A 20,169-nucleotide genomic window follows, 5' to 3' on the forward strand; every position below is an offset into this window, starting at 1 on the left:
GATAAAATTTCTATCAGATGCAGTCTTTGGATTGTATCAATCCACCAGTCACAGTGTGGGCCATTAATCTTTGCTTGGATTCCTTGATCCTGATCAATAAATAGACAGAACCACTAACGTGCTTAGACAGTTTGTAGACTAAGGTTTGGAATAAGTCACTTTGTTTCAGCCTTTAGTCCTCATAGTATTGATTTGGAGACCTTGATCCCTCCTTCGTTAATGCATGGAATGGACAACACAGTGCAGCTGAACAACAAAATGAGCGTCCATGTTGCCCATCCCTTTATTCTTGTTTTGTGATTACAAAATGTGGTGCGGGTGTGACTGGGTGACTTTTCCATGGAGTCTGTTGTGTTTTATGTTTTTTATCTCCATCAACATTTAGAACTGCACTATTACGCCCGTCCTCATGAGTCGATTTGCCTCTCTTTGTAGTGAGTTCCTCTTCAGAAGATAGGAGCACGTTTGATGATTACAGTTCTGATCTCAGAACTGTAATCATCACATCATTTTTTCCCCCGCTCTCTTTCATTTCTTCCAACCCCCTGCTCAGCTCTGATCTGCGTTCGTCTTTTATTTTGATTCTTATCGAAATTCCCCTCCTTTCACATAGCTTGAGTTTGAAACATGAAGAGACATTATGTAAACCAGCACTTCCGTCAAAGCACAAGCTACAGCTTTATCTACTGGTGGGATTCTGGAGGGTTTGAACAAGGGACAACCCTTCCTGTAATTAAGGCCTGCTTACATGAGCAACAGTCAAGAGCAACAGTCATCCTCCGCATACAAGACGTATGTCCTGAGTCTTCATTGATGATTAGGATATTTACAGGCGAGGATTTGCCCTTCATCCCAACTTCTCACTACCTCTGTCCCCTTTCTTTTCAAAATGTCTTCTCTTTTTCCAAGGATAAGGATTTGTTTTCATTTATTTCCCATTGTACTGAAAGGGATACTGTCATTTGTTGCGTGTATACAGTTGAAGATCATATTTGCTGTGTTGGGGTAGAGAGATGGAATGTTGGGACTGCAATTAAGTGTCTACATGAATATTACTTAGTCTGTTAATATATTGGAAGCTGCTTTAAAATACCTTTTTATAATGTGACATGAACAACTTTAAGATCAAGCAACAGAAGGATTGTGGAAATATTGTTTATTTATGACTGCCTATTATGAGTGCTTTTAAAAATACAGAAATGGGCATGGACATGCTCCCTGAACTTGTCCAATAATACATGTTTGTTTTCATCTACATTTGTGTAACAGTCTAAGATTAGAAAATAAATGAAATTCCAGTGGAATCAGAAATGTGAATTTGACAAATGATGTGATAGAGACTTTTTTTTTTTTAGAAGGTTTATCTGACGGTAGACTCCATTCTCTGTTTATGCTGCAGAAAGCAGCAAGCCCTCGCTCACCTTTCCTCTTTATGTCAGAACTAAGCATGCCATGCTCTCAGGTAGCTGCGTTATACACCACATGAACACATAAAACACACAGCCTCCTAAACCTGTAGTTTCTTTCCCCCGTGAGGGTCTTCTGGGTGCTTCCTGCCTGCACTTCAAGCAGGGGAGCAGTGGGAGAGGAAAAGGCCAGCTAACACCCTGGCGTAGGGCGCTGTATGAGGAGGGAGGGTTGGTTAAAGACAGAAGGGATCTTCTCTGCTTAATAACAGCAGGTCACTGTAGACTGCGGTTCCCTGTTGCGCCTCCCTCACCTGGTTTGTTCCCCTCCTTACTGAGGCGTCTTCGTAAGGATTGAGGGATGAGAGTAAGAGGAGATCCAGCTGCCTAACGACGCACAGGGGAGGGGAGTAACAAACACAGACACTCACCAGCTGCCTCACATGACGGAACATTCGTTAGATTGTTTGTTCTGTTAATTCTAGAAACCGTGTGTTGAACACATACCCCCTGTAGTCATGTATATGAACACGCTACTGAACACACTGAATCACTTGGCTCAGGGTTCATATGTCTTTTTATTTTTTAAATGAATACATCCCTGATTTTATTGTGTGTGTTTTCATTTGAACCCCAGACAATGCCTGTTATCTTAATGAATCTTGAGGAACTGTACTCCTGTATAGTAGACGTCGATGTGTGGTTGGTCCTCTTGTTGTTTGAGCTTGTCAGTGTTCAGTTCCAGTTTCTGGTTATCTGCTTCCCCCACATGGACATTTGGAGACAGTGCAGTCTGTCTCTGACAGACCCCACATGGACTAGATTGCCCACCACGGACACCTGGCCATGTAAAACAGAGTTCACACATTTTAGATTATGGTCCTAAGTAAAGTCTCTGCCACCACAGTTACTTAGCATTATATTGACTGTTTCTAAGCATGCATATCACCATTACCACTTGAGGAGCATTTGCCTGTGATTTTGGCCCACAGCAGCAGAATAAGCTGCAAAATGAGTTCAGGCCTGAATGCTGTGAACCAATTAATGAATTTAAAGCCTTGCTGGAGGTTTCACTTTAGAATAAATGTTGTTATTGTAAAATGACTTGTTCATTATGGCTCGTCTGTAAAATGATACAACTGTGCAGTTTAACCCCTGCAAATCCACAACAGTAGAGCCGAAGGAGTTGATTATATTCTCATTAGTTTGGCAATTAGAGTTGTTAACTGTTGTTGCTTTGTACATACATTATACCTATTGATACTTGAAGTTCTCTGTTCTGTCCCCTTCTGGACCCTTTCTTCTTCCAGGTGTGCTGACAGATGTCCACATTCCAGTAAAAAGCATGGAGGTGATCAAGGGTCAGAAGGTGGTGCTGCCGGCCTGGTATACCTCCAGCTCCAGCGTTAGCAAGAACACCGTTATCTGGAGCTTTATGGCAAATAACACCAAACTGGTGAGAGTTTTGGATTTATTTTGTAGTGGTGCTGATTGTGTTGATTAAAGGCTGTTCCTGAGAAACGTATACTGTATTTCTCAACTTGGGATATATGTATGTCTCTTTGACCAATTAGTGGGTAGGCTCTTGAATATCCTGGGGCAATGACTTAACTCTCCATGGAAATATTCTTTGTTCCAAAGACTATGCAAATGTATACGCTCACCTCAAGTCTGGTGGTTACTGTATATGGCAGTGCTCTATATTGAACTGTAAATATGTATATACTCAGTCTTTCCATTCTGTTTTCATCTGCTATATACAGCTCTGGAAAAAATTAAGAGACCACTGCACCTTTTTCTTTCTTTTCCAAAAAAGTTGAAAAGGAAAGTTTTGAGTGAGGAACAGAAGTGTTCAATTTTCAGTGGTCTCTTAATTTTAACCCTTCTGATCCTCAATCAAAACCTTCTTTTTCAAATTTTTTGGAAAGGAAAGAAAAAGGTGCAATGGTCTCAATTTCTTCCGGAACTCTATATGCAGTATAACAATAATAGCTTGTTTTGGGCTTTTTCCAACCATAATCTAAAAGCTACAATAGAGCCATCGAGCATCCAGCGCTGCCATCAGCCATTAAGGAATGCCTCCTCTGGAATTAGTAACACGCTGCTATACAACTCCAGTTTTAGTCAAGTGTAATGGCAATGACCAAACTTCATGAATCACAAGGTTCAATTCTCGATGGCTACTGCTTGAATTCATTCTGTCATGTGAATTGGAAAAAATAAATAACGGTGGGATTCTGTGTAGCAGGAAGAACGTCACTTTTTGCAAAAGATTCACAAAATTTAAAAAAATATTCAGTGTATGTCCATACTGCAAAACCACCAAATGAGAGATTCTCTTCAGGTGTGTGGAGCCAGAACTGCCAGCTTACTGAAAAGACTTGAAATGCCCACTAATATTGGCAAGTACCCTGCCTATGGTACTAAACCACTCAGTCAGAGTTTTGATTTTGGGGTAGGGTGTAAACACTATAAATGTTTGTTAATATTATACTTTTTTTTTTCTATTACCACCTGGAGTTGATTTATGGAGTACATTTAATAACTTTCTCATGTTCCTTTATTCATCGCCACACTTAATTGCATCTGCAGTGTTGTTTAGGGATATGATTGGGTTTATTTATTACAGATTATTTTTCATCAGTATACAGATGGGTCAGCTCCCATAGGGGATCCAACAAAGACCAACAAATCCAGATTTAGTCTGATAGTTACCATTCCACTTCAGTACCACTCACCAGCAGTTGCTGGTGGATTGCTGTTGTTGGCCTGAACACAGCAAGCTGTTGTGGCTAAAGGCCCAGTTATGTGACTTGAGACACAAACTTAACAGAGTCTGAGTTGTGGGCCCATATCTCAACTCTAAATCGGCTTGTGCTGTCTTTAGCCCCAAAGGGAAAATCTGTGTTGCTTGTCTGTACCAAGAAGGAACACCTATATGATTTTAAAAACAATGTCGATTTATTATCTTCAAACGTCATTCATATAATATTCTGTTGTTTTTAAGTACTCTAGTCCTTTTTTTTTTTTCTACTCGAATTCACTAAATATTCCATTAATTAAAATCTCTGTTAAGGGTTAATCTTCATGTCTCCTTTTCCCTCCATCCATCCCTCACAGATCATCTCATATACCCCAGACGCTGTAAGTTTTGGCGACTCACAGTTTTCGGAGCGTGTTGGCTTCATGGCCACCATGCCTTCGGCCAACCTGTCCCTGTACATAAATAACACACAGGAGTTGGACACCGGACACTACTCCTGCCAGGTCATCATCCCTGGGGCCACTGGCCTGACTGGAGAGCTTGACCTCATTGTCAAAGGTAAGAACAACGAATCCCTTTTTGTGTAGTCATACAGCACCCTGTATTCTTACAGCAACATGTTTGTGTGGATGTGGGCATGTACATCTCAATAAAAGAGATGTACATGCCTCTTAAAGGGCAAATGCATGACTTCATTCATTATTCAAATAATGTCTCTAACCCCATCACAAATGGTCAGCTAACTGTGATAATACCTTCTCCTATGTTTCAGTCCCTCCTTCTGTCCCAGAGTGTTCGCTGTCAGGGAAACCAATTCTGAAAGGCAACGTCACATTGAGCTGCAAATCCAAATTAGGCAAGCCCGTCCCCTTGTACAAGTGGCAGAAGACCAGCCCCATGTCCACAGTCTTTTTTTCTCCCATGCTCAGTAAGTAAAGAACTGCATTCTGAAACCTAGCTGTCTAGCTTTAGGAACTAACATCTTGAGCAAATCTGTTTGGTTAACCATACATGGTATATTTATTGTAAACGTTGAATATTTCATGGGGACCTTACTATCTTTCTGCAAGATAGTAAGGTCTGTTATGAATAACCCAAAATGTGGGGGAAGTACAGTGTGCGTGAACACTTTCCCAAGCTGCTGGGTACAGTACGCGCACGTCTCATTCGCTCCATGTGTTACAGACGAGCGAGCAGGCACGCTGAAGCTGAGCAACCTGACCAGCAAAATGTCTGGGAAGTATGTGTGTACGGCCAGCAACACGGCTGGCGCAGAGACCTGCTACATCAACCTGGAGGTCGTTACCGGTATGTACAGATGTAATGGTGCTATGCAACACTGGACATACACCACGCATTATGCATTACATGTATGTGAACCAGTCAGAATACAGGAAATACGCTTTCTGATTCGGTTTTCTCCTGCATGTGACAATGACGCTGACAACCAGAACTGCTGATATCCAGAGCAAATCATTTAGAAGTGATCTCTGCCTAGTCATGCAAGCGTGTTGCTGTGCATGCACGGTTGGAGAAAGCACTGGGTCCAGAGTAAATCCAAGCATGAAACTAATGTACAAAAATAAGATTATTTTGTGGTTTGTTTTGACAAGAATGTTTTTTTGCTACATTTTTAAGAATTTCAAAAAGTGTTCAAGTATTTATTTTATCAAGTGAAAGTTAATGATTTCTGTTAATCTTCTGTTTCCCCAGCGACCAACACAGGAATGATAGCCGGAGCCACTGTGGGCTCTGTGTTTGGACTTATTTTCATCATCCTCTTCCTCATCTTCCTCCTGAAGAGGAAGAGAGACACTGAGGAGGACCTGGCCAACGACATCAAGTAAGACGTCCCCTTCACACCCACAGCATGCGCACGCATGCATTTTAAAACAACCTCCCGTTTAAGACATGGTGGCCTGTGCCTAATAAATGTCAGCCTGTCTCTCACCCCATCTATCTCCCACCCCCCGTCCCCAGGGAAGATGCCCAGGCACCCAAGCGCGTCTCATGGGCGAAGAGCGGTGGCTCCGGCTCGGATGTGGTCTCCAAGAATGGCACCCTGTCCTCCATCAACACCACTTCCAACAACATCTACCAGCGGGAGCCCTTGTCCCACCACCAACAACTGCAGCAGTATCCCCAGCGCCCTCCCTCCGACACCGCCTCCATCCTCACTGCCACAGGCACCGGTCACCGGCCCGGATCCCGCCAGGGTGCCTCCACCCCCACCCGTGGCCAAGCCCTGCCAGGCTATGGCTACAGCACGGCTACAACCCTGCCCCGCAGTCAACTGGCTAATTCTGCAGCGCCCAGTGCCAACGGTAGCCCGGTGCCAAGATCCAAGCACCCTCAAATCCATACCCAGAACCAGGCAGCGCCTGCGGCCCCGCACCCACCACCTCTGCCCGCTGTTGTGACGGCATCCAACATTTCCCGGATGGGAGGGGTTCCAATCATGGTGCCAGCTCAGAACCAGGCTGGCTCACTGGTGTAACACGGTTCAGACCTTCATCGGTCTACTATTTTTAAAAGATTAAGATTCAACTGAAACAATGCATTTTTAATGTAAGCATTTAAGCTTGAATGGGTCTTTGAGAAGGTGGAGCATTTTAACCAGTCAAAATGCATTACAATTATAGGTAAAACCTTAAAGAGACCGACTGGGTTGCTACATAAGGCAATTATTATTTAATGAATTACACAAAGTACTTTTTTTTTTTTTTAAATGCTTTTTATATTCTATATATGCAAATTATGTATAGATTTGGATTTCATAAATTTGTGCAGTTTCTTGTTATTTCTATTGAACTGTCAATGTATTTTTTACACTATTTTTCAGTGCAGCTTTTTTGGAGTCTTACTGTAGCGAGATTGTATTTATTCCTAACTACCACATCCTACCAAGGACACTCTATTCTGTCACAGGGAGAGGACAAGCTGTTACATCAACTGTGAACGTGCATCAAAGTTGTTTTAGTTCCCTGCTAAATATATAGATATTAATACTAGTACCAAATTAGTTGTGCAACACGAAGTATATATTATAACTTTTATTCTTTTGTCTATTTAAATGTATTTTCAAACATGTATATTATTGTGACAAATATGGTGGAAGGTGGACTAATGTAAAAATACCTGCATATAAGGATGCAGTTGCCAGTGTTCTGGGCCATGGAGATGTTTCATTAACAAAAATAGCAGACAGGAAAAGCAAACAAAACTGAAAAGCAAAATGTTTGGTGGGATATGGCTTTCCGCTCTTTTCTTTTCCATCTTCTGCTGCTTTTCTGGGGCCCTTTTATCTACCACTTGATAAGGCTTGACTGGGGGCAGGTAGGCCTTGTCAAGGGGTTTCAGCTGAGCTGCGTTCAATGCTAGCAGCTTGGTTGGGTTCAACAGCCCAGTTTTTACAGCCATGGGCCAGTTGATTCTCCCTGGGGCAATGGCCTGTCGCTGACACATGAGAGGTTGCATTTACGCCGCAGTAAGCTGGGTCAAATGTTATGCCAATTCTCTACAGACACAGCACTTAAAATATACCTATTTATAAAATATACCTGTTGTAAGCATTTCATGGGAAGATTTTACAGTATTAAAAATACAAAACACTGACAAATTTAGTCAATCAAATGAAATGTGTCAACATGAAGAGGTGATTATACAGTCATTACTGAGGCCGGTAATGTGCAGTGAGTGCAGTGTTTTTGGTCCTCTGTATTTTCAAGTATTTTGGTTGCAGAACCATGTTATGTGTCTGCTTGTAATTTGTAAGAACTGGAATGTTTTTCAGGATCAAAATAATTTACAGGAGTAAAGCCCAGGGAAAACATAGAAACATTTGCATTCAAAAATAGACAAAAGTAATACAAATGTCAATGCTGCATACCACACCAGAAAGGCAAAAGAGGTTCTGAGTTATAAAACTTAGTAACTTAAATGTATTTGAAAATTGGGGTCAATGTTTGAAAACTTCGGTTCATAAACAATTCCCAATGAAATGTATTAAGCCTGAGACATTTGGATGAAAAATATGGCTATACTGTATGTTGCAGTAGAAGTTGTGCAGTTAGTAAAAATGTATGGCTACCAAAGGCATTGTAAGCGTGATTAGCATGAACATTTTACAAGTATTAACTTATTTTCATATTACTTCAGAAACACCCACTATGTATGTCAACGCAACCAGAGAATCTATTGACCTGAGAACCACAATTCCAGCTAGCTTGATCTGGTGGTAGGCTAAACCTAAGGTGTGCTGTTCTGAGGGCCACATCCCTAAAGAGTATTGTGTATCTTCTTAAACTTGGAGTCATGATCTACACTCAACAAACTAGAGGAAGTAAACTTTCAGACCAATCAAATGTGTCCACTTTTAGCACACAGCAAACATACTTTCAAGGTGCTTCTCTTTCTGGCTCTGATACTCCCCTGAAGTTTTTTTTGCATTGCTTGGGCAACAGCTAGCTAGCATACTGGCTAAAATAACTGTAAAACATTCTTCAGAATTGGTTAGCTGGAGTTATTGAGCTTGTTCATGCAGTGCTGATGTAATAAAGTACTTGAATAGTTTTTGTTTGCCTCATAATATAATTGAAACCAGTAGTCATGAAAGCAGACAATTTGGTTCAATTTGAACTTCAACATTTGAAAATATGACTGAGTTTACATTGGAGGGAATAGAAACCCAACAGCCAGCCTATGACTTCATATCCTCAGTAAAATGTCCAATGTAATTATGCAGGTCTGAATTCTGTTTAACAACTTGAATAGAAATTGTTTCACATTTAACTATAAACTAGCGCATCTGATTCTATTCGTCAACTATACATTAAATCATTACCAACTTGACCCTGTAGTTCAATTGACTGATTTCCACTGAAAAACTATAGTTCCTTTCAATAAAGACTTTACTTTGGACTCCACTAGCAGGTTGTTTGCCCTTGTCTTGCCTATTGTTTTCAGACATGACTGTGTGAAGCAGGATAAGAGTTTCCTTAGGTTATGAATTAGAATCATTGTACGAGCTCCAAGAGCTGAAGTGTTGCACACTTGACAACCTTGTAATTATGATATAGTCCCAGATTATTACATCTCTCCACCTCAAATAAACATCTTCATCCCTGGCAAATACCTATTGTCAGTACCATGGCTCTGAGAAATATCTTTCTAGATCAGCTATATAGAAATGTTCCATGGCATATTTTGTTTTGAAAAAGGGGAAATGTAAAACATGATTTAATAACTGGTCCTAAATATACAGTTCCCGGGAAAACTTGCACTTTTTTCTTTCCAAAGAAGTTGAAAAGGAACGTTTTGTTTGAGGAACAGAAGCGTTCAATTTGCAGTGGTCTCTTAATTTTAACCCTTCCTCCCTGTTCCCCACTCAAAAACTTCCTTTTCAACTTTTTTGGAAAGGAATGAATAAGGTGCAGTGGTCTAAATTTTTTCTGGAGCAGTAGTTATCTGATGCATGTGCATTAACAGGGCTTTGATGGTCAAGAAATGTAGGATGACTGTTTCTGGTCAGCCAAAATGCCCAGGTCACTGTTAAAAGATGCACATATTCATGATGGGTAGACTAGCAGCCATTGCAAGTGTATCCAGTGAAGCAAACCAGAAAGCATTCCATTTATAGAACATGGAGCCAGATGGTTTACCGGATGTATCTGTTTGTGCATCCTGTTATGTCCACTCTCTACGGAGAGAGGAAGCCACTGTGGCCAAGCACAAAGGAACTGGGACGACATTTTCAGAGATGAACCACAATTTGTTCCCCAAAGGATAACAATACAGAACATTTCATGAATACAAGCTATTTTATTGTGGTGAATGACAATGGAACACAATAACACTCAATGATTACCAAAGTTGTGATTTATGTATGTATGTATATATATGCAACCATAGACATATGTTGTGTTCATGCATTCCTTTATCTTATGTGAAAGCAAGTTATTTTCTATTGATATTTATATATCATGGATGTCAATATTAAAGAAATGGTTATAAGAGTGTATAATTATGATTTTTGACCTAGAGAAGGCAATTTAAAGTGTATGATGAAATAATACCTCCAACAGGAAGACTAACAATGACTATTCCGCCTGCAGATATGTGGTCTTATAACAATGTGGCTGAATTTTAACATGACATCAGTGTATTGTTTTATTCATGGAATCAAGTAATAGGAAAGAATTGTTTCTATATCGCCACCTTGTGGCCTATAAATAACATTGCAGCACTAAGCATTTACGGCTGCCACCAATGAGTTATAATAATTGACTATAATTGACAATTGACATTTAGTGACATGCTTTGAACCAATCCACATGTTCTTAAAGAAACACAATGTATCCATCATAATGGTGCAGGGGTCAAATGCAGGGGGCATCAAAAACAAAGCAATATCCCTTCCTATTTTGATAAAAATGAGGGATGGAGCTAGAGATTTGTATACACTTAAATTCATAGACAAAGTTGACTAACCATCCATGATGTCAATATTAGAATTTTCACCATGTTGAGGCTATGAAATATATTTATTTTTGCACAGAGGGCAAACTATCTGTGGGTAGTTAATCCTTTGTACTTTACTGATGGTAATATATTTTAACTCACCTCACCTGGTAAAATAGGTCTTGATTAGACACAAGTTGAAGGAAGAAACCAAAATTCAGTAGACACTTCACTGAATGTGTTAGACACATTACAAACATTGGGAGTAAAACCTACATTACAAATGCCAAGAATCCATGGTTGTACATCATGTATTCAAAACATGGATTAGTAACTGCTAATTACTTATTTTAAGCAACTACACTGCTCAAAAAAATTAAGGGAACACTCAGCGGCGAAAATCTGATATTAAGTTGGAGGGGACAATTACATTACATTTTCTCAAGAGCAATTTTTTGGGGCACCAAAAATAGTGCTGTAATACTGTTTTAGTTTGCACCATCGGTTTTCTTGGTACTGTAGCTCTGCAAATGCAGCTATTGTGTGCGAAGCCTACTAACATGAAACTAACTTAGTAGATTAACCTCACGTTAGCTACGTGCATTGAGTGTCTTTCAGACTATAGACACGAACACTGTCTCCTTGCCAGCTAAGGAACACTATATACACCACATTGCAAGCTTCTCTCATTGACTCAAATTCAAACAGCTGCAAAAGCTGGTTGATGTTACTGTAGCTTGCTAGCAAACATCAGCTAACCTCTAGCTAACATAACGAGTGACCTGTAATTCAATGCAGAGAAAATTAAGTCTGGTGACGGTTATAAATGTTTTTTATTGTATTGAGTGGTAGAAGTAAAGAAACATATCCTTTGTTTGACCTACATACCGAAAGTCAACCACCAACGACACATTGTCAGATTCCCACACATGTACTGTACCTGCACAATGTGCCACTGCTGAGGGCTGGGGGGCAGTGGATCAAACAACTGTGAGGCAAAAGGCACGGTGTCACAATGTTTTTAACTTAAACCCGCTATTAAGTGTCAATAATCAGTACAAGTGCTTTCATTGCGTCTTATTACTATTATTGAAATTACATAGTTACGTTTACATTTATATATTGGGGGGGTGGGGTCATGCCCCCCCTGTCCCCCTCTGAGATTTCCGCCAAACACAAATCATTTCTCGGTGAACTAAATATATTAAAGATAAAAATCTTTACTGTATATTGTGCAATTCGTTGAGAACAAAATGGGGTAAAAACTGTGAATTTTACAATGTCATAGATCTGGGCAACAGTGAGCTCCAGGACGGTATGTGGCGCAGGGACGCTGACAGAAACAGAAATTTTTTTTCTCAAAGATTACTTCCTATAATTTATTATCTATGAATATAGCATCTTCCTAAATTGCATATAATTTGTGTTAGGATTTTATTTCATGTTCATTGGTCCCTGCTTTGCTGCTTCAGACTGCATTTTGACGATTCAAATTCGCATTAGTAGGCCATAGACTAAGCGTGAATGTGGGGCTAGCCTCTCACTCACAAGGCAATGTACATTGTACGTGTGGAAATATTAATATGCATGCTCAGAATGTTAGCGTGATCAACGTAGATCACACAAATGTTAGGCCAAGTGGGGCTGACAGCCAGTAGCCACCCACTACCCACTACAGTGTCATTTCGTATTTCAGACCTGATTGGCTGTTTGTCTGTCTGGCGCCAACATTAGTTGGCAAGAAGAGCAAGGAGGGTAGATTGTCTTAGCTAGCTTGTTAGCTTCACAAACGCCAGATAACTTGAGAAAATGAATAAAGTGGATTTCATACTCAAGCACCGGTTTGAAACCCTTTATTTGGAGGAGAAACTTGATGTAAAGCAACTTGTTGCCCATCAGCCACGGGATATTGTCATCACTCAAACTGCTTGTAAGATTAACCGCAGGTTTAACGTGGAGTGGTTTGTGAAGAAGTAGTGGCTAACGGTTAGCATTCAAAAGAAGGCACACTTCTGTTTTCCATGTCTGCTGTTTAGTGGAGATGGTACATGGTCGAGGACGGGTTACAAAGATTTGAAACCTCTTTCTGAGAGGATTGCAAAACATGAGAGCAGCAGGAGTCATCTGGACAATGCTGTGAAATTGGGCTTGCTAGGAAGGGTAAATGTGGCAGCCCAAGTTGACAGTGCATACAGGCACTCCATTGAGCAGCATAACAAACAGGTGGAGGAAAACAGGTACGTTCTCATTCGGATCATAACTGTATTAAACTGTGTGGAAAATATGAAACCGCACTGCAGGGAACGATGTGTCGGTGGACTCCCTGAGTCCTGGAATATTCAGATGCATTTTTGAGACTATGTATGAGGGCAATTCGAGACTTCAGAGGATCTATGATGCTCAGCACATCTTCAAAGGGACATCTAGCACTGTACAAAACGAACCGTTAAACTGTATATATGACGTGTACAGGGAGGAGATAGCCAAGCAAGTGGACAAGACATCATCTGTTGCCAAACTGATATCTCCTGTAAATCACAAATGGTGGTTGTTGCGATACGTGTTCACTGACAATACAGTGACAGAGAGGTTTTTGGAGGTTGTGGAAGTCAAAGATAAAACTGGACTTGGCCTCTCTAATAGCATCAAGGGTGTGCTGGAACCACTGAGAAAAGCTGATGCTCAGTCTTATGATGGAGCAGTTGTAATGCGTGGAAACGTCAGAGGGGTACAGACGCTAATGAAGGAGACATACCCACATGCCCAGTTTGTTCACTGCTATGCTCACCAGCTGAACCTGACCTTGCAGTAACTTTGTTCAGCAAGGATAAGCATCCTGAAGTTGTTTTTTGCAGATTTAACTGCTTTTGCCACCTTTTTCTCAGGCACTCCACAACTGGCCACCCTCTGTACGATGGAACTTTAAAAGTGTCAATGCATTTTGGGAAAACCACGCAGCGCTGCTCCTGTGTATGGAGGACATACGCACACAACCAGGATGGGATGAGGCCACCATAAGTGAGGCATATGGCCTGTCAAAAAAACTCAGGGACAGAGCCTTTCTGTAGCTGCTGGAATTTTTTTTCTTCCTTATGCCAGAAATGTATGTTTTATACATCGATGCATCTGGGATTAGCAGTGCACTCACGTGTTTCAAGGAGAATGTCCAGAATATGCGGAAGCAAACTGATGAATGGGTTGCCACCTTTCACAATGGAACAGACGAGCCAGGCTGACGAGTAAGCAACACAGCATCGGTGATGAAGGAGGCATGCGACACAGTCATCTCCCAGGTGGAGCAGAGGTTTTCACAAATTGACCACCTTATCGCTGCCAAGCTGGTTGACAGCCCGCTCTTCCCACAATTTGTCCTGTCATTCCCTACATCTGAGCTTGACTGTGGAGTGAAACGATGGCTTCTTGGAAACGAGGAAAAGTTGAAGTCTGAGCTGACCACTCTGTACCGCCACACTGAGCTTCACACTGGTAAGACGGCCCTGTCTCTGTTAAGATCTATTCATGAGAACAACCTAGAGGAGGCTTTTGCTGAGACCGTCACTCTGCTGAAAATCATAATAACACCTATGACGACATCCAAGTCAGAGGGGAACTTTTCCATCTTGAAGAGGGTAAGAACCTTCACTCGCAATACCATGGGACAGCCGCGACTCAACACATTGGCCATGTTGTCCATCGAAAGCCAGCTGATTCAGCAGCTACATGACTTAATTCCCAAAGTCATCGAAAAGTTTGCCCAGAGGAAGAACCGCCGTGCCACCTTTCTCTTCAAGTGAGCCCTCAGCCTTGGTGATTAAAAGCATATTTTATCATCCTGCCTTTGTGGTGCTGGTCCGTGCATTGGTCATGTTTTTGTGCTGGATCGATTGATATAGATGTTGACGAGTGTCAGTGTTTCCATGTTTATCTATTAAGGTTGTTGTCATAGAATGGATCTGTATCCCTAAAAAGATGTCTTCGTTGTGACCTTCAGTGGAGTTTAGCTGATTGCTGTTTGCGTATGGCCCTGTAGGCACATTGGTTCTGAGCTTGGTTGCATTCCTAATTTAGGTTTGTAAATGTGACAGTGGTAATTTTACATGTGTGTGAGAGACTAGAGCAATTACACAAGAATGTCTCTCTCTCTTCAGTATGTACTACAACACCTGGTAGAAAGCAAGACGCTCTGTGGTTAAGTGTTTTGTGGAGCCACGCTGTTTGTTTATGTGTTAAATACACATCAGTAACAAGAGGGAATTTTGTTGATTTACTGGTATGTATCCTATATTTTGAAATGGTTTTGTGCCATACCAGTTTTTTTACATATAAAAACGCCACCTCAGATTTCATGTGTTCTATGTGCCATCTTAAATCCTTGTTAATGGAGTGCAGTTTACCGTTCTTTTCTTACAAGGCGGGTTTGCCAGGATTTTTTTCTCGCATCCAGTAGGAGGTATATTATTATGGGGTGTGGATTCTGCCATATACATGTAGATAAGCGAGCTACCGTCAACTTGCTCCCATTTAACGTCGCCGTCAGTGATTCCCTTTGGCTTTACGTCGCCGTGAGTGAATGTCGTATGCTTTAGTTCGCCGTTAAAAGTTTCGTTTATGCTGATGCAGCATTTAATATATTAGTCATTTAATTTTAGCTGTCACCAGCCCCACAACATGCTCCAAAGTGCCTCAAAATAGGATCAATCATTTATATTATGTTTGTGCTACTACAGTTTTTGGTACATACCTACATTCCTACTGGATAGCGCACTGGCTTTACTCTCTTTGGGTACTCTTTCCACTATAGCTCTGTAACTATCCATAAGAAAGCAGTCGCAACAACAAACATTTATCGGCACAAAAGGAGCACAAATGATTGAGCCTATTTTGAGTGGATTTGACCTATACAAATATTATTTAATATCTAAAAAATGATAGCAGCTCCTTTTGCCGTTACAAATTTAATTTGAGCTGCTTCGGTGTTTTAAATAGATATTATATATATGGCAGACTCCACCCATCGTGACACCGCCGTGAGCAAGTCTTTACGTGTACACGTGGTCACTATGCCGCCTACATGACATCTTAAAACCCATGTAAAGTTACATTGAGAAACAGACGTTAGGTAGGCGTTCACTAGCTTGATTATCCACATCAGTAAAGGGTTTAAATCATAATGCTGTCTAAAAAAACTGGATTCAGGCCTGGGGAACGTGACATCAATGCCTTCGTCATTCAGGAACTGCCTACACACTCTGGCCACATGAGGCTGGGCATTGTCCTACACCAGGAGGAACCCAGGGCCCACTGCACCAGCGTATGGTATGGACCATCACTGACCCACCGCCAAACCGGTCATGCTGGATGATGTTGCAGGCAGCATAATGTTTGCCACGGCGTCTCCAGACGTTCATGTGTGTGTTTCATTGACTTGGTGTTATACTTCGATGTTTACGTTTTCAATTAATTTGGTAGTGTATTACCGCATAGAAAATATATGTCTCAAATAGTTCAAGAATTAAAAACTCAGTTGTTCTAAATCCCAGTCCTGGTTGTGGTCTTAAAAAGCTTCCTGACCATTGGATAATAATATATGCAGTTATTCACAGTGCTTTGGTCAAGATGATGTAGCCTACATTGCTACCTCATAGGCTATTTCTGAAAAGAGAAAGTCAAAACCATGATTCTGTTTGTGGGCTAAAACATGTTGAAATTTGAATATTATAGTTTCAGAAGGGCACATTTACCCACATGGCCCTCATTCATGAACCGTGCACACGATCAAATTTGATCTTCAAATGAACGTACGATCATTTTACAGAGCTGGTATTCATCAATATTTGTCATATACTTACGATCAAACTCACGTCTGGTCGGAGACCGTGTAATCCAACATCAACATTTTGATCATGCTTGATTCGCAATAAGACCATCATTATCACGAAAAAAAAGCCTCAGTAACAATTAACCACAACAATTATAATAATAGGTTATATAAAACAATATTAAATATTGTATCACTACCGTAGGCTAATATTGTATTCTTTAATTCACTTTATTCTGCGTTTTCTCTTCTATTGTTCATGCGTTTGTAAGGTTTGAAATGCCTTTGTGTGTGTAATGCACTAGAGAAACTTGCGTTGCCTTGCTTTTCCTAAGACACTCAGCCGTATCGACATGCGCTTAGAGAGCATAAATGGTCGTTATCATTTCGGTGGCTGGCATCATGATTAGCTAACAAGTCTTAAATTGACAAGTGAGAGGATAAATAACCAGTGGTTCTGGTTCGAGCAGTTACCCTAATGATGGCAGAGTTTGCTTCGACTCTGGGCTGAGACGCGAAAGTTTTCCGTAATTGCGCTGATTTTGTCATGGAGAATGATGAATGATGAATTAGCGGTTTCAAGCTATTTATGTTGAAATCTGTCAGTTCATAGGCTGTTGATCGCCACACCGGAATAAATGATCGCCACACCCACATATGTAAATAAGGACAGGTGCAGGGCGTGCTCGCGTCCATGGCTTTATCCAGTTTGTCAATCTACGGCGACATCTACGCTCATTTCGACCAGCGGCGACAGTTTCATGAATCACATCGAATCTGAGATATTTTTTAAGAAGGTTTCATCGAGGGCTTTTGTATCTGGGCAAAACAAATAGTTTTTGATGTGATGTTTTTGTTGTCATTGTAGTCAAATAGAATTACATTTTATGTGTTACTTGTACACGTATTACAGCTAAAAAAACAATGGCCTCACATGCACTATATTGGATCAATATCATTATGCTATGTCTGTCCATCCTATCTCTTTCTCTATCCACACTTATGTAATATTATGATTGGGAATTGGGCTCTGTCATGTCATAGTAGTTTTCTTTGCATTCACAAGGACACATCGGCAGATGACGTGACGCGTGTTTTTTCTGTAATTAAGTGTAAATGTTTACTGAACTGCATTTCTCAACTAAAACAACACTTGCCAGTGGGGCATAAAACATCATTTTATTTCCGTATTATGATTTTGGGACGTAAAATGTATTTGGTGTTGTTCATATTTCAAGGTAATTAGCAAAATGTCCTGCGGTGTGACTGTAACATTGATGACTCATCAAATGTAAATATTAATCAAATAAAGCAGATATGTTTGGAGCAGCTAATAAATGCTTTGGCATTATTTTGTATGTATTTACTTGATTAACTTATGTTTTCAAAATGATAAAAAATTACTAAAATAATATTTACAGTACATTTAGTTTTGAAACACAAATGGTGTCCTGCAGTGTGACATAGGATATTAGATTTTTGTACTGGCTGTTACATGGACAGCCATAGGGGTCTTTTAATCAAGCCCCCTACCAGGGAATTCCCCAGATGTTTGGATGATCTAAGGAGGGAAAAAGGTGAGTGTTAATCTCTTATTAATTTGATACATTTCATAATTTCTGTCAGACCATGAACGTGTCCATTTTTGATAGTCCTGTGGTGTGACTGATCTAGTTCGAGAAAAAATATAAATATTTAAAAAAAAGAATCATATTCAGGTTTAAAACAATTAATTTATTCAGTTATTGTAAGGCCCAAGATCAGTCTTGTATAGTAATGACTCAAAATGGCCGCAAAGGTGAAAGAGTCCTGTGGTGTGACAGCCCGTCCTGTAGTGTGACATAATTAAGTCAGATGTCTAGCTAGATTCTCGTCTGTTATGCTTGTTATATTAAACATAAATATATCTCTGTCTCTCTATATATATTAAACAAATATTGTAAATATTATATGTAATATACCTGTATTATACATATATTAAACAAATATATATGTCTTTATTATGCATAATATACCTATATATATATTAAAAAATATATATCTGTCTTCCTTTGTTTGTTGTATATGTATGTTAACAGTCACCGATCATTGTTTTTAAAGTGATTTTTGTCAGTTTTTAGGCATGAGCAAAGAAACGACAAGGAGGTACCGGGAAAGGTTAGCACAGGATGAAGCCAGGCATGAGGAGATCCTTAGGGAGAGAAGGAGGAAGTAAATAAGTTTATAATAGGGAAATTGAGTTGGTGAAACATTCTCTAAGACGTACACATAGAAAACAGTTGTTTTTGTTCCATCAACAGATATCAAGAAAAAAAATCTAAAGGGGAAATTCGACCACGAAAAATAACCAGCCTCCCAAAACATAAGAGAGCAAAGCTTCGTGAGGAATGGAAGAAGACAAAGACAAGGAACAGGAAGAATAAGAAGGATCTGGCAAGCATTTTGGATATCACTCCCCCATCACCCGAAGAACTTGATGTGTCCGTTAGTCCAGTTCATCTCCTGCTGGTTCCATTTCCCCAATTCCAAGTCTCCCCCAAAAGGTTAGTCCACCCAAGTTGACAGCAAAAATTAAGAGGCTGGAAAGAAAAAACAAAGAGCTAAAAGCAATGCTTGATGGCATGATTTTCTCTACAACACCAGGGGAGGTGTTTCATAGGGCAGTAAGTTGCTTCTGCAGCTACCCAAAAGTGTGTGGCTGCTTCAAGGTCACAAAAGTCACGATGACTGGTGACAGTCCAGCTCAAGAGATTACCCCTATCCCTACCCCGTCCTTCTTGGATGAAGATGTTGAAAGTGACCAAGACCAAGTGTGTGAAGTGGGAAAGTTCATCATAGTAATATATGATGAGAAGCGATATGTGGGCCAAGTGTTGAATATTCAGGGAGAGGAAATACAAGTGAACTGTATGGTTCAACATGGAAACAAGAATGCCTTCCAGTGGCCGGACAAAGAAGATACCATTTACTACTCACGGAGTGACATAATTGGTACGATTACGGAGCCTGAGCCCCATGGTCGAGTTGCGAAATTAACGAATATGGACTGGCTCATGTTCAACACATAAGTTTGCCTGATAAGGTCTGATTTGATACCTGAATGTAAATATTTCAGTATCTCTTGTTCACTAAATTCAAACACTAAATAAAATAAATGATGCATTTTCAATTTTGTTCAAATATAGATGAAAATGAATTTGTTTGTTACAAAAATATTCAATACATTTTACCATAAATATTCATACAGTGTCTAATTTTGTCCTGTGGTGTGACGGGATGTCCTGTGGTGTGACATTACTTCAAACACAATTAAATGACTTTTATATGTTAACTAGCTTAAATAATTATATGCATTTGAAAACATTGCAAAATATAACAATATATATATATATAAAAACATTTTCAAATATTTTTTTCTCATTTTACACAATATTTCAACTGGAGTGAGTGGTAAAAGATGGCACAAGCAAAGAATATAATCGAAAAACAGCTGTGAAAAAAAATAATATGCAGAATTTTAATGATCATTCTTTAAGAATACTTGTTAAACTTAAAACATACCTGATTTGTATTTGAAATTAATAATATTTCAATATTTACATTTTATAGTAATGTCATGTCACACCGCAGGACATATTTTGCCTGGAGCTGTGAGAAAAACTTAATAAATAACATAATGAAAAAGAAAATCTGCTAGCCTTTAACAGTTTCAAAAACAACAG

At 39.9% G+C, this 20,169-nt stretch overlaps 1 protein-coding gene across 2 annotated transcripts in view; it reads left to right on the forward strand.

Moving 5' to 3' along the window:
• The window catches only part of esama (endothelial cell adhesion molecule a), a 42,021-nt gene extending 33,000 nt beyond the window's left edge, over positions 1-9,021 (forward strand). For both annotated transcript variants that reach the window (XM_010894006.5, XM_010894007.5), the window contains 6 exons: positions 2,717-2,862; positions 4,527-4,728; positions 4,943-5,098; positions 5,356-5,478; positions 5,884-6,013; positions 6,151-9,021. In XM_010894006.5, the coding sequence (XP_010892308.2) occupies positions 2,717-2,862; positions 4,527-4,728; positions 4,943-5,098; positions 5,356-5,478; positions 5,884-6,013; positions 6,151-6,667 (1,274 nt within the window). In that variant the 3' untranslated portion in view covers positions 6,668-9,021. The remainder of the gene's footprint in view (positions 1-2,716; positions 2,863-4,526; positions 4,729-4,942; positions 5,099-5,355; positions 5,479-5,883; positions 6,014-6,150) is intronic.
• Positions 9,022-20,169: the final 11,148 nt, after the last annotated feature.

The sequence above is a fragment of the Esox lucius genome, chromosome 7, assembly GCF_011004845.1.
Source record: "Esox lucius isolate fEsoLuc1 chromosome 7, fEsoLuc1.pri, whole genome shotgun sequence".
In the NCBI taxonomy this organism is placed as follows: Eukaryota; Metazoa; Chordata; class Actinopteri; order Esociformes; family Esocidae; genus Esox; species Esox lucius.